This window comes from Protopterus annectens, chromosome 11.part0 (assembly GCF_019279795.1).
Source record: "Protopterus annectens isolate FY-2018-M chromosome 11.part0, PAN1.0, whole genome shotgun sequence".
Lineage (NCBI taxonomy): Eukaryota > Metazoa > Chordata > Ceratodontiformes > Protopteridae > Protopterus > Protopterus annectens.
In genome coordinates, this window is record NC_056745.1 from 987214476 (window position 1) to 987229897 (window position 15422).

The 15422-nt window shown below is 36.8% G+C and overlaps 1 protein-coding gene across 2 annotated transcripts in view; it reads left to right on the top strand.

Moving 5' to 3' along the window:
* ITIH5 (inter-alpha-trypsin inhibitor heavy chain 5) overlaps window positions 1–15422 on the top strand; it is a 752947-nt gene that overhangs the window by 79466 nt on the left and 658059 nt on the right. For both annotated transcript variants that reach the window (XM_044088360.1, XM_044088361.1), the window contains exons 2-3: window positions 2945–2989; window positions 11630–11793. In XM_044088360.1, coding sequence (XP_043944295.1) covers window positions 2945–2989; window positions 11630–11793 — 209 coding nt within the window. The remainder of the gene's footprint in view (window positions 1–2944; window positions 2990–11629; window positions 11794–15422) is intronic.

Below are 15422 nucleotides of genomic sequence, written 5' to 3' on the forward strand. Positions count from 1 at the left end.
ATACCTTAGTTACCCATGTGTTCTTTACACATTCATGAGGTATTATTTTCTTTTTCCATGTGAAATTTCAGATGTTATGGTAAGTCATTGAGGCTTACTGTCATTAATTAATGTCTAAGAGTAGGGTTCTTTATGCCTAGTTCTCTGGAAATGTCTGTTTTTGTCTTTGTCTAAATGATAATGTATCTGTTTATCCTTTACATGATTGTATCAATAGTTAAGAGCTGTCCCTAATGGGTGCCCTTTTTTGTATGTCATTATGTTGTTGACTTGTCACATTCTTGAGAATGAGTAAAGAAGATTTTCATTATGCCTATTCCAGTTATGGCACAGACAAACAGACCATACTGCTTAACATACAGCACTTTATCATCCTGCCTACTATGTTGCATAGTGTGTGGCAGGCAGCAATTCAATTACTCCTATGAATCTTGCAGCACACTTTCTATGCACCTTACTGCCCACCTGTACACATTCTGCCTCCTTTACAGTCTCTGCAGCACACATTCTGTGCACCTTACAGCATCTATGCCACATATTCTGTGTACCTTACACCCTCCACAGCACACATTCTATGTACCCTACAGCTTCCACAGCACACATTCTATGTATGTTACAGCATTCACAGCACACATTCTGTGTATCTTACAACTCCTGCAGTACATATTCTGTGCACTTTATAATGTCTGCAGCATATATTCCATCCTCCTTACACCCCACACACACATTTTATGCATCTTAAAGCCTCTGCAGCACACATTCTGTGACAGGCTGTAGTGATTAGTGAAGAGTGCATTGCCTACATTGTTAATTTGCATGTGGTTGGCAGCAATGCAATTTCTGTGAATCTTGAAGCACACATTATGTGCATATTACTGTATACGTAGAACACATTCTGTGTACCTTATAGCCTCAACAGCTCACATTCTATGTACCTTACAGCTTATGCAGCACAGATTCTGTGATCTTTACAGCCTCCACAGCACACATTCTATGTACTTTACAGCCTTCGCAGCACAAATTCAGTGGTCCTTACAGCCTCCACAAGAAGCATTCTGTACAGTTTACAACCTCCACAGCACACAGTTCTGTACACTTTATAGCCACCATAAGATGCATTCTGTGTACTGTACTTCTGCGGCACACATTCTGTGCACCTTGCAGCCTGTACAGCATCCATTCTGTGTTCTTTACAACTCCCCCACAGCACACATTCTACACATCTTACAGTTTCCACACAGCACAGATTCTATGGAACTTATTGTATCCACACCACACAATAGTGTGCACAATACAGCACCTGCAGCACACATTTTGTGCAACTTATAGCCTCCACATCACACATTCTCAACGCCTTGCAGTCCCCACCACACAAATTCTATGCATCTTGCAGACCCCACAACACACATTCTCTGCATCTTACAGTTTCTATAGCACACATTCTGTGACCTTACAGGCTTAGCAACACATATTCAGTGAACATTGTGGCATCTGCAACATAGATTCTGTGTACCTTATAGACTCCATTCTGTGCACATTATAAACCCTTCAGCACACTTGCTGTGAACCTTTCAGCCTCCACATTGCACATTCTATTATCCTTACGACATGTAGAGTGCTATTAACTGGTGCAGAGAGGCAGACTTCTGAATCTCAATAGTTCAGGATACCAGCACAACTTACTGTAGACAGTGGGGTAAACATTCAGCCATAACTGCAACAAATACAATAGCTAAGGGATTATGTAGATTCCACTGTGCAGTTTTGTAATGTTTTTGTAAGAGTTGTTGGAAAGGATACTGTTGACATAAGACATTACAACACAGTTGCCCGGAATCAGTTAAGTGAAATTACCTTTGAAAGGGGAAAAGCAAAGGCTGTAAGAAAGAAATTAATGATATAACTGGGTCTAATCATTTACATCCATTTGAAAGTCACTATTTTGTACCATTGTTACTAATTGTATAATCCTTGTATAATATTGGTTAGTGACTGAACAAAATAATGGCTTCATACCTATTATCACTCTTTTGCTCCTTGCAGGTGATGCAGTGTGTAGCAGTTAATGCTGTCACCTCACAGCAAGAGGTTCTCTGGTTCAATTCTCCATTGTAGTATTAGGACATATAATTATTCACATCACAAATCAAACATTGCAACCCTATCCTAGCTTTAATACCAATATTCAGTATGAAAGGAATAACTGCAGAGATTTCACATCGTCTTTTAGACAGCAGAAGTAACATTCTAAATAATAGAATTTCATGTAGTCAGTGGAGCTCTGAGGCAGTTATGTTTTTAAGAACTATTTATTCTGCTGTTCATTTGAAGTGCTGCTTGAGACAACAATTATTCAAACCTGCAAAAATGCAGTTGGCAAAATATCTTCCTCAAACCTAATTCCTTTCCAGCCCAGGCAAGTATTGAATTGTGTTCCAAGAATTTGGGTAAATCAATTCACCAGGTAAAAATGTAGAATGTGGAATTTCTTATTATAATGAGGAGGATAAATGTAGTTAGTAATGCGGTGTTCCTTATTTATGCATGTCTGGTTTCATTAAATATTGTCTTATGACTTCAAAAAGCTACCGGACTCCAAGAAATAGTTTTCAGCATGCATGAATATTCTGATAGAAGTAATATTTTCTTTACTTATAATTGTGCATATGTTAACTCATTGCAGGTCTTAATGTATTCTCACACTCTGATAAATATTTTAAACATATTGTCAATGCATCTTCTCCCTATATGTCAAGTTCTGATGGCATATAAACTGCTTCATGATTCAAGTATGCATTTTCTGGGGGGTTTTTTGTAGAATACGAAAAGATAATTCCAATATTAAAGTAATTTTAAAAAAGATATTGAAAATTTTCATTAAAGAATATTTTACTGTTTATATGAAGAAAAAGCTTAACTTTTTTCTCTTTTCTTTTGTTTTTAGACTGGGGCCAGAGTTGCAAGACAAACTAACGTGCTGCAAAGGCTAGTGAGTACCAGCATCCTTTTTTCTGGTAATAGTGATAAAGGTTTAGATTTTTTGTTCCAGATGGTTATAAGAATATTGTAGACTCAGGTCATCACTGCATTCATTTCAGAATTGTAGCCATCTTCATTCATGAAACAGCACTCAGTAGTCAAAGTCAAAGAAAATGTTATTCTCATTCAGAACTACACAGCAGTGTAGCTGAATGAAATTACAATGCGTCATTCTCAATACAGGAAACAGTTGCACATATAGACAGAGAAAAAATAATAAAATATCACAGTAGAAATTTAATATGTAGCAATTAGTAAGTAAAGTAGGACAGCAGTGACCTACACCCATCCCAGAACAGGAGACAAGGAACAATAGAAAGGTAATATTGTCAAAGTAAAATTAAAACAATATCAGCAAGTCTATGATTAGACTGATTTATTGCACAGTTTGTATATTGCACTTTACAGTCATTCAGTGTGGTAGGTGAGCTACCTTAGTATTGCACTTGGTTACTGCACATCCATAAAATAAGCCACTTGATAGGCTAGTTATGTAACAGAAGTGTTTGAGTGTTTCAACAGACTCATGGTTCATTTTTCCCAGGAGTTCAACTGTCTAATGGAGAGTGGAAAGAAACTGTTATTTAGTCTGGTGGTCTTACAATGCAGGCTTCTGTATCTCCTGCCTGAGGAGAGGCGAGTATACAGAACATTGGCAGGATGCGTTGGATCGCTGGAAATCTTTTTGACTCTGTTGATGCACGGGCATTTGTGTAGATCTTCCAGAGTTGTAAGGGAAGTGCTAGTGATTCTTTCTGATGACCTTACAACTATCTTGAGAGCCTTCTGATCCAGATTCTTCCAGCTCCCATACCAGACTGTAATGCTGTTGGTCGGGACACTTTCAATGGTGCCCCTGTAAAAGGTCTGAAGTATGCAGCTTGGTAATTTTGCCTTCGTATGTTTCCTTAGAATATGCAAGTGTTGCTGAGCTTTTTTGACTGTGCTGGATACAGTAGAGGTTATTTCTAATGCTTCTCTGAAGTTCAAGGAGGGAGTGGGGAGCACAGTAAGGGGAAAGTGGGTCAGTACCCCACAGATACTACAACACTGCCGGTACAACCTTGAATGAAGAACTAACAGGTAGCAGAGTGTGAGCATAGCTCCTCCTTGTTGCTATTTTTCGTCTGAGGATGTAAATATAGATCAGCATGCATATGTTGAAAATATATCTATTTCCACCTGTAACATGATGATCTATAGCAATATAATAACAGCAATGAATGAAAAATTGTGCTATGATGTAATTTATATCGATTTAACTTCAGCACTTGATAGGGTCATAACCAAAACGCTGATCAATAAATTAGAACAACTAGGTACTTTCTTGATAAGATGGATAGCTGCATGGCTTACAAATAGGACATGGCAAGTATTATCCAGCAATAGAACAGGTGAAATTCTTGGTTACAATTAAGGTGTCCCACAAGGCTCTGCCCTAAGACAATGCTTGTTTAGATTGTATCTTTCAGATCTATCTTTTTCATCTGAGGTGTTCTACAGTCTGCATTCACATGACTTGAAATTGGGTAAACTGATTACATCTGTCACAGATAGGGCATTTTGGCAAAACTGCTTGACTAGATTCACCATTCGGGCACATGAGAATAATATGCTGGTAAATATGTCAAAAACTGAGCATATGAGATTTGGGAGACATAAGCTGAAAGGTGAATATTTAATACAGCACACAGTGACTGAAACTGTAGATTTATTTAAGGACCTGGGTGTATGGCTAGAACCAACTTTGAATGTTTCTAATCGTATCAAACAATTGGTTATTGATAGTTATAAAACTATAGGGTTGTATAAAAAGATTTATAAAGTCTATGAAATCAGAATTGATAAAGTCATTGCTTGTTAATTACATTAGACGTAAACTTGAGTATGGAATAACAATGTGGAAACCTTATAAGAAAACAAGCAACTGGAAAGAGTACAGCAGAAATATACCAAGGGCATCCATGGATGTGAAAATGTAAGTTATGATGAAAGACTAAAATATCTGAACTTGTACAGTGTTAAATTTTTAAGAGGACACCTTATTCAGGTATATAGTGCATTTAGAGACAACTACCTCTGGGAATGTTTGCGTTATCAAAAAGTAGTAAAGAATCATCAGACAAGCTAGGAAGGAGATTCTATAGGAGTGAGAAGTGTACTAACTGGTTTTCTGAGAGAGCAGCTGATACATGGAATAAACTACCAAATTACATTAAAGCAAGCACTAGTTTAGATATTTTTAAGGCACAAGCCTGGACGCCTATAATGGTAACAACTGTTTTGGTATACTGGCAGGCTAGAAGGACATTAATGCCCATGCTTGAAATATTTGTATGTATATGTATCTATATATCATATATATATATATATATATATATATATATATATATATATATATGTGTGTGTGTGTGTCTGTCTGTGTGTATACTCAAAATCTGCTCATCATGTTTTCTTACATCCACAAACACAAACTAATAAAATCCAAAAAGGAAAGGCGGAAACTAAAGTCTAAAGAACCTTTATTGATTAAATTTTGTTGGAGCACCTTTGTTGATTAAATTTTGTTGGAGCCTTTAGTTTCTTCCTTTCCTTTTTGGATTTTATATATTTTCTTGCATAATTGAATGTAGTCTTGATTTGAAATGTGATCCATTAATTGAAATGTAATCTTATTTAAGAGTTTTTAAACCACTCCCTGCAAAGGAATCTTTTGGCAAAATATACCTTATTGTTTTCTGAAATTTTGTGTTCCCATAAGTTCTAACTTTGTAGTAGATGGCAAGTTTGCATACTAAAGCACACTTTGTTGAGGCCATGCTGTAGCTCATAGCCATTCCAGACGCAGTGGTATATGCTGATGAGACTGTCCTCCTGATTAAAAAAAAAGGAATGCTTTAAAAAGTAGACAACAGACAAAACACAAACAAACATTCACACACGTGCACATGTTCATGCAGACAATGCAAAGTAAGTAGTTACACTGAACATCTGTTGTTATTGCCACTGGGTGCTGTAGGAACAATATACTGAACAACAATACACTAATTACAGTTGTAAAACTTACTATAAGCAGCATATATTCTCATATAGTTAAATAATTTCTGTCCCAAATATAACATAAAAGATATCAGATGGGAATGCAAGCCCCTTGAATTACTCCTTCCATTCCACTGTAAACATTATCCCTTTCAGGCCCCATTGTTATTATGGCAGGTGACATTCTGTCTCATTCAGTATCAGAATGGTTACTATTCCTTCACTCATAAATGCAAGGTCTCGGTACGTGAATCATACCTACTGTATTCTGCTGTTATGCGTTACTGTCATGTAGCGGCTATTTACAGCTCATTGACTTGCTGCCAGTTACTTTATTGGCATGACGTTTCAAAACCCACAGCTTATTCTGTTAGAATTGTTCTGACAGAAACTGAAATGAATTTATTGATAGACATGGGTGCATATAGATCCCAAGAATTATTACTTGCTCATGACCTTTTTTTCAGTCTGGCAGTGTCAATTTAAATATGTTTATACTCCACATAAATTGACTAGGATGTTTACAAAACTTAACTCAATTTGTTAGATATGTGTGTGTATGTGTGTGTGTGTGTGTGGGGGGGGGTGGGTTGGAGATGAGCATACTATTTTCTGGGTGTTAATTTAGTTTAAAAAATACAATCCATTTGACAGGTCATTTCGCCTTATGTCACTAGTTCTGGGGTGGTTTAAATTTAAAATACTAGCAAGACCGTAAACTGTATAGCACAAGTAAATCGAGCAGAATACCAACAGAACCCAGCCAGAAAAAAAAACAGAACTGCTTGGAAACATGGCTAAAGTATGTATAAAAATTTAATAAAATCAAAGATTAAAGCAGCATACACTAGTACGAGAAAGCGCTAATCTTGTATTACGACCGGGTAATTTGTTTGTTTTTAAAAGTTTTTGCTTTAATCTTTGACTTTATTACATTTTTTATACTTGTTTCAGCCCTGTTTTCGTGCAGTTCCATTCTTTGTTTCTTGTTAAATTTAAAATAACTATTGAGAGTGCTAAATTTTTGCTAGAATTCTTGATGCTAGTGTCTAGATACTGAATCACTCGTAAATGAGAATAGAGAAGCTCACCAGAAAAGAAGACCTTTTGAAACTGATGAAAGCGTTGTTTGCCTTAGAGCTGATTTCTAAATATGAAAAGATTATAGAAACAATGTAGTGTAAGTGGTCTATGTGGTCAGGTTTTACATGGGACTAACAGTCCTTCTTGTTAACATTCTAGAGTAAGAGGCTGCTAACCCTACGTAGAGAAAGGCATAACACAACATTCAGCCTTTGAAATGCATAAGGATATCAGTTATAAACTGGATAACAGGAAGGTAATAAGAAAACTTGTATGTGGTATTCTGTGGAGCTCCTACATTCAAATTCTGATGCTAGTGGCTAATAACGTGGCTTTAAGCAGAAAATGTTATGATATTCAAGTGTGATCCAGTTCCATGATTAAGTCTCAATGGAGACAGGCAGATGAAATGCTTAAATATTTTATTTATGTAGTTATTTATTTATTTATTCCATTTGTTTACCGGGAAAGTCCACCGGGCCTAAAAGAGCCCATTTTTAGTGGAGGCCTGGAGAGAAAAGCTCCAACAAGAACATAGATACAGAAAATATTAAACATTAATTGGGGCCAAAGTAGATGCAGTCTTACAAATAGTGATTACAGTAATATATACAGAATATATACATAAAAGGAATTTTGTTGGTTGCCACATGAATTCAATCAGAGAGGTATAAACAGAGATATATTAATCATTATTATTATACCAGTATCAAGTGATAAAAAATAATAATTATGTAGAAAATACCATCAGTCAGCAGTAGCAAAAACATAGGAGTTTAGTTATTATATAATGAGAAGGAGGGGGTTAGGTTATAGAGCAGGTACATAGCCAGGAAGAGTTGAGATGATTTTTCAGTATTTGTTTGAAGGTGGTGGTGCTATCTGTGTTTCTTATAGAAGCTGGAAGTGAGTTCCGTAGTTTGGCGATGGTAAACGAAAACGAATAGAGGAGTTGACCAGCAGGTAAGGTGGGCTTTTCTACTTTTAGAAGTAGATGATTTTCAGATCTTAGTTGTCTGCTGGGTTGTTATTGGGTGAGTAGTGTCGAGAGAGCAGGACAGTCTGTGGGTCTGTAGATTATCTTGTGTGCTGTACATAGCTGGGTCAATGAGAGATGGTGGGGGGAGTTCCAGCCACCCTAATTGTTTCGGTGAGTTACAGTGGTGTGGTGAGAATTTGACCTTTGTGGCAAATTTGGCTATTCTGTTGTAACACATTTCAAGTTTGGATTTTGCAGAATTTTGGATATTAGTGAGGGCAGGGGCACCATAAAGGAGAAAGAGTAATAAAAAGGTGGATGCAAGAGTTTGTCTAGTAGAGAGGATGAAAACGTGTTAGTGCCTGTAGAGCATACTGAGCTTTTGGTGTGTTTTTATGATGTTATTGTTTATGTGTAGGTCAAAGTTAAGGTTTTCATCTATAATAATGCCTAGTAGTTTAGTGTGTGGGACAACATCTATATTGGTATTGTTTTGGGCTTGTATAGTGATTTTTTTTTTATCTAGAGGAGTGGTTTTCTTGGGGGTAAAAGGTACTAGTTAAGTTTTTTTTGGATTTAGGGCAAGATGATTGTTAAGCATCCAAGCTTTAGTAGATGTGAGGGCATTGTGGGTGATTTGCTGGAGTTCAGAGCTGGAATCTCAGTGCATAATATTTTAGAGTCATCGGCATACTGGATTACTGAGCATTGTGGAAGAGTGGAGTGAAAGTTGTTAATAAAGATGCTAAATAAAAGAGGACCAAATATGGAGCCTTGGGGTACCCCTGTGGAAGTACTGAGGAAGGGAGAGTAAGACTGTTGCAATTTGGTGGATTGCTGCCTATTGTTGAGATAGCTATTGAATCATTATAAGGTGGGGAAATGTGGAGGATGGATAGTTTGGAGAAGAGGATGATGTGAGAAACGGTATCAAAAGCTTTGGAGAGGTCTAGGAAAAGAGAAGCAATTATTTTGCCAGAATCCTGTGCTCAGTTGACTGTATCTAGGAAGGACAGGAGGGCAGTAGTGGTGCTGCGTCCTGGTCTGAAACCATGCTGAGTGGGCGAAAGAATTTGGTTTTCAAGCAGGTGGTTAAGGAGTTTGGCATTTATTCATTTTTCCAGTATTTTAAAGAAGAGTGAGAGAACTGCTATGAGCCGAACGTTTGTGGTGTATGTCTTGGTGCCACCTTTGTGCAAGGAAAGAATTTATGCTTTTTTCCAGATGTCTGGAACTACGGATTCTTTAATCTGATAATGTGTATGCTGATGGGATAAGCTGTAGAGTTTGCAGCTAGCTACAGGAAGTGTAGGGGTAGATTATCTGGGGCCAGAGTACAGGGTTTTAGCTTAAGTAAGTTTTTTTATTGTGGGGGTGGATATGAGGGAGAATTTTAGGTTGGAGTCGAGGGTAGGATTGTTTTCTGGCATGATTTGGTCATCAGCTGTCTTGGTGGTGGTGGTGGTGCTAACTGTAGAAAAGGTGTTGGTTAGGTTAGCTATGGTGTCAGTGCAGTAGGAAATGAAGAGGGTGGTAAGTTTGGCTGGGGTTTTGTGTGGGTCAGGGGATGGGTTTCTTTGATAGCCTGGGTGTAATAGTTGGTTAATGGAGGACCAGAAGTTTTTGGAATGCTTTTATGTTGGCTTTGTAGATGGAGGTAGTAGGCTTTTTATCTCTGGTTATTAGTCATTTTGCCTGGTTACGGAGTTACATGTATTGTAGTAGAGTTTAGGGGTCTTAGTTTTTCTGCCATGATTTCCAGAGTTTATCCCTTGTGTACTTGACATCTTTGTTGGATTTTGAGAGACAGCTTGCATGGTTATGTTTTATACATTTTTGGTGGGTGGGTGGGTGCTTGCCTGTTTGGGATGTGTAGGAATGTTGAGTTAAAGAATTCAACAGCCTCATTAAGTGGTAGGGATTTGAGGGGTTCCCAATTTACTTTAGCTAATGTTTCATTAAATATGAATGGTTGGAACTCAAATTTCTGGTTGATTTGTATTGGTGTTGGCCTGAGGTTGGGTAAAATTTGTGTAGGATATATGCTGGGTGGTGGTCGCTAATGGTATTAGGTAATATGCCTGCAGTGATGATATTGTTAGGGTTGGACACTAATATCCAGTCTATTGTGAAGCCCCAATTGTTATTTTTGTGGGGTCTGGTGATGCTTTGAATTAGTTGGGAGAAGTTGTAAAGGTTTATGTTTTTTGAGGGGTTCTTTTGGGCAATATCTAGTAATCAATGTTTACATCACCTAGCATGATGGTTTCATTATCTGTGTTTTGGGATGTCCAGGCAAGTATGTTCTCTAATATTTGTATGTTGTTTCCTGGAGGAATATACAGAGCAATTATGCAAATGTTTTTTATGATTGTTAAGTTTTAATATAGAGATTAGTACTTCAGCTGGGGAGAAGTTGGGTGTTGGTTTAGAGTAGGAAAGTAAAGTATATTTGCTAGGGAATAGTATTGCTAATTGAATATCTCTAAGGAAAAGTCATGAGTTTCCTGGTTCTCTTTAACATTGTTTAACATACCACACTGAAGTTGAACAGCAAAATGTACCTGTTTGCTGACCACATCAAGTCTAGCATGGTGATCACAGCTGACAAAGTAATTGCTATCAAAATCTGGTGCATCTTGGAGGGCACACAGAGAATTGAGACCTGGAGTTTAATGCAGAACAGTGCAAGATATACACTGTTATGGTAGGAAGCAGGGTGAACATACTTATGAGTGCTGGCCTTGGGGATAAAGAAATGGATGTTATGGTTGTTATTTTACTTGTGACTAAATCACAGAGTACAATGACAAAGGACAAGAGAGAAGGCCATCAGACTAATGTGCACAGACTCAACAGAATCTGAAATTCTTCCATTGCACCAGCCACAGGTGAGGTTGTACCAAGAATACTGTGCTCTGTTCTGGTAGCTGTACTGAAAAAAAAAGATATTACGTTGGTTCACCACGAAGCAGGGAATAAACACAACAATATAGGAAATGAAAAAGCTGGAATATGATGGGGGCTCAGAAGAATTGGTAGATACAGACTATAAAAACAGGGAAAGAGTGATATGATATGGAGACACCATATTATGGGGGAAAGAATAGATTTGAAGTGGAAAATGAGAAAGTGCAGAAAGAATAATACATTGTAATGGAAGTATGAGAGCTCAATAACAAATTAGGAAAATACCATTTCACAGAGAGTATGCTAAGAAACTAGAAAACTTTGCTAGGTCAAGCAGGCAACAAAGGAAAAAATTTTAATACGGTAAAGAGAACAGGTAGTTAAATTCAGATAGCTGTAAGACTTGAACAGATCTGAAAGACTATAACAGTTCTTATCATGGCAGCTTCATATGTTTCTATCCCATTATTGGAACAAGTTGCTAGCTTAGAGACTGTTACTTTAGAATTTTGTCTGTGATGCCGATATATGCAGTCATAAATGATGTAAGGATTAACTTGTGGGATTTTACTTTTGTAGGAAATCAAGCCACACATTACTGAATTTACAGTGAAATCCACCATAATCTCCCGTTACGCCTTCACTTCAGTTTCTTGCACAATACTGAACAGAGCATCTGAGAGCAGAGAAGCTGTGTTCCAACTGCAGCTTCCTTCATCAGCTTTCATCTCAAACTTTACAATGTGAGTATTTATTTTCTTTATTGTCCTTCTAGTTTTGTAATAGATATTTCTCCACCTGGGTCCTCCAGACAGTCGCTGTTTGAGAGGCCTGAAAATAGTAGCTTTCTTTATAGATAATTTTATATAAAGTACAGTTTTGGCTGCTCACCTCTGTTTTATCAGTTCTTTTTTGTGTTACTCTTAAGATGAAGCAGGTTATGAGGTGGTATAAAAATGTATGGTCCAAGTGTATGTTCTAAGAATCCTGACAAAATTCCCCATTGCTAGATTTGTCATTTATGCAGCAATGAGTGAGAAAATGCTAGCTATTCAAATAGATTCTGATTATTAGTAAGAAAATTAACTATTTGAGAAAGCAGACCTGTTTGAAGGCCTTTGACTTGAGATCCAGAATCTGTCAGCCATCTTAAATCATTTAGTAGAGCCTTCTACTGTGGCATCATGAAGGATCAAGTACATGAAACCAAATTTGGCAAATGAAGTGGCAAATATGTTTCTGGTTCTGCTTTTACCTTGTCTTGGGAAATAAAGAAATGCATTTTCTCACAAAGGTATCACATATTATCCGTCTTACATGTGTAGGGACAGCAAGGGACTTCATTCCAATTACCCAGACAAACATAAAAACTTTTAAAACAAATGCAAACAATTAGGGATAATTCACTAGCATAAAGGAAGATACAGGGAAAAGGCACAAAGATCAGGTGTATATGACAAGAGCCAGTTGTATCATGTATCCTGGGATAACGGTTTTAAGTTGAAAGCTTAAAGAGTTGTAAGTACGCTTATTAAGCTGATATTTAGATGGTCACAGGTTCATCCTAGTTACACAACTGTCATGATCTATTTTAAAATAAATTGCACCCACTTAGCTTATACATGGTTCCCTATCCTAAAATATAGGCTATGTTTCTAGATTTATGGCCATTGTTTCATATAAGCTCACTAGAAGCTGCCTTAAATATGCTGTTTTAATGCAAATGGCGCCCATTATACTGACTTGGTTGTTTTTGTTTTGATGCCTGGTCTGCCCAGTTAGTTAGAATCCATTATCAGTTGGGCACTTAACAGGAAATCTTGAGTTGTACATTAATAACATATTTATTATCTGTTCATTTGTCATGCTGTATTTCAAAAACACATAAAAGACTGAAGGTGGGATCATGAACCGATCATAATTTTTTGTAATATATATGTATACACATCTTCTATTTCAGTTAAAGCTTTGTGGTTGTGGTAACACATCTATATTTCCTGAACACTCCTGTTTTGTATCAGTAGATCAAATGTAGGAACTACCCAGTATGGCGAGCTACATTTGACAGTATTGGTGTTTTGTAAACCTGTACCATAATATTAATAGCATTATAAGCATAACAGTTTGAGACTTGATTTTCCAGGATTTATTATTGCAGATCTATAGAGTTGTTAAGTCAGCAGGGGGCAGTTTAGCATAGTGATGCCCTGTCTTTCTGGTAGTTTTTAAAAGAAAATGTGCAACTGAAGCAATGGAACAAAATGTGATGGCAGAATCCTACATTTTTTCATTTGGGCATTTTTGCAGTCTCTCAGTGGCATGGGCTTGAATTCCTGATTTCTTGCAATACTACTGGAAAAACAGGAATGCCCTTTCCTATCATCTGGGGCATGCATTACGGTACTGGGAAGTACTAAATGTAAGATTTTCTAACTTCAGAAGCAAAAACTCGCAGCAGTTTTTTAACTTTGTCCTTGAAGCAATTTAAGATGCATTACACTGCTACTTTTGTGCAATGGTAGATGTGCATTTTGGCTGAAAAGATATATGCATGATTCTTTTTATTTACATTAATAAAAATACATTTCATTTTAATTTAAATCTGACTGATAATGCATTATCCTAAACTACCAGATTATTTCCTTGTTTTTGCATTTAATATCAGCAGTCCATGCAAGACTATAAAGTAATACAAGAAAATCCTGTGTTCAAAACATCACTGTAAAATAAAAATGATAAAGAAGTAGCAGGAATACTGCAATAACACAATATAACAAGCACTGAAACCTGGAAAGGATTGGTGTGAATTAAAATTGAGAAGGACAGTTGTATTAATCTGATCTGATGAATGCAAAGAGATTATTATCAAAGGTTTCCTTCCATTTACTGAAAACATACAAATAGACCAAAAAACACACCATCAGGGTTTCCGGACTCCACACAGTTTTATTTAACACAAATTGTTAAGCACTTTCATCAATCCAAGTTGACATCATTAGAACACTTAAGTCTGTCCTCATGTCTGGAACATCCCCCTCCTGTTTGTTGGCCTGTTTCCACAGTGTATGTTGCAAGAGGTATATCCCACTACCCTATGTGATGCTGTTTGCCCACTAACAGCAACTGGAGCCCTACTTATTTACAAAGTCCTACCAAAACCCCAATTCTAACCCTAAAAACTCACCAACCCTAAACATAAGAATCCCATTCTAACCCAAGTTCCTGATTACTCTCCCTACCTAAACTTAAAGTCCTCCTTCACTCACTGATAACTAAAGCAACACTCTCATTCCTTAGTGTTAAGCTTCCTTCACTTCCCTAAACCTAAACCCCCTTTCCTGCTCCTTATTCCTAAAATTTCAGATTGATCCTTAACTGTAAACTCTCTTCCTGCTCCCTAACCCTAAAATTTACTCCCCACTCCCTAAACCTCCACTTCCTTTCTACTCCCTAAACGTAAAACCACCTTCTCACTCCCTAAACCTAAACTTTATTCACAATCACTACCTAAAACTCTAGCCTGCACTCCCTTCCCCTTGGCCACTGCACTAACTTGGTTAAACTCAAATACTGTCTTCAAGTGGATGACCATGCAAGTTATCAGTCACCTGAGTACCTAAGTATGAGGTACTGATATCCTAGCACCTGGGGCTTAGATGTCTATAAAACACCCATATACATACATGCACATATGTATGTGTACGTCAGTGTATTTAGTATGTAGTAAAGCATTTTATGTGCAGTAACTGCATTTTTGCAAGTTCACTTATTTAATTTACTAAGATTTAATATTACACTTGAATAAGTTTATTGCATCTTCCCATTTAATAATCTCAGACTGGATGCTCCATGCAGTAATAAGGTAATAACTGGGAAGCCTGCTCCCAGATTTTTCCTTTCTTCTTTTGGTAAATGAATACCACCAACAGTAGAATAAAATACCATAAATAAATGCCAGTTCAAAATCCACAATTTATTGTTAGTGCTTTCGTTCGCTCACAATGAAGGAACTTCTTCAGACATCAAAGTACAATACTGAACAATTTAAATACCACAGTTAATTATGACATCATAACCTCTCCCAAGCACAAATACAAATCCTAAAAGCCATTTAACGAAATATATGCCATACATAAAATTGCATATATAAAATAAGTATATATAATTATTAAAATTCACATACTGAAAAAATAAATAAAAAACATTTGTTTCACTGTCAATATTTTTATCTGGTTAAAGATTTTAGTTTTAAGACACATTTTAAGGAACAAGTATCATTTAAGCCAGGGAAGGAAAAAGCATTAGTCTTCAATTGCCAAAAATAACTCCCTCTCCTCAAGCCTTAATGACCATGCCCCCCCACCAGGGTTAA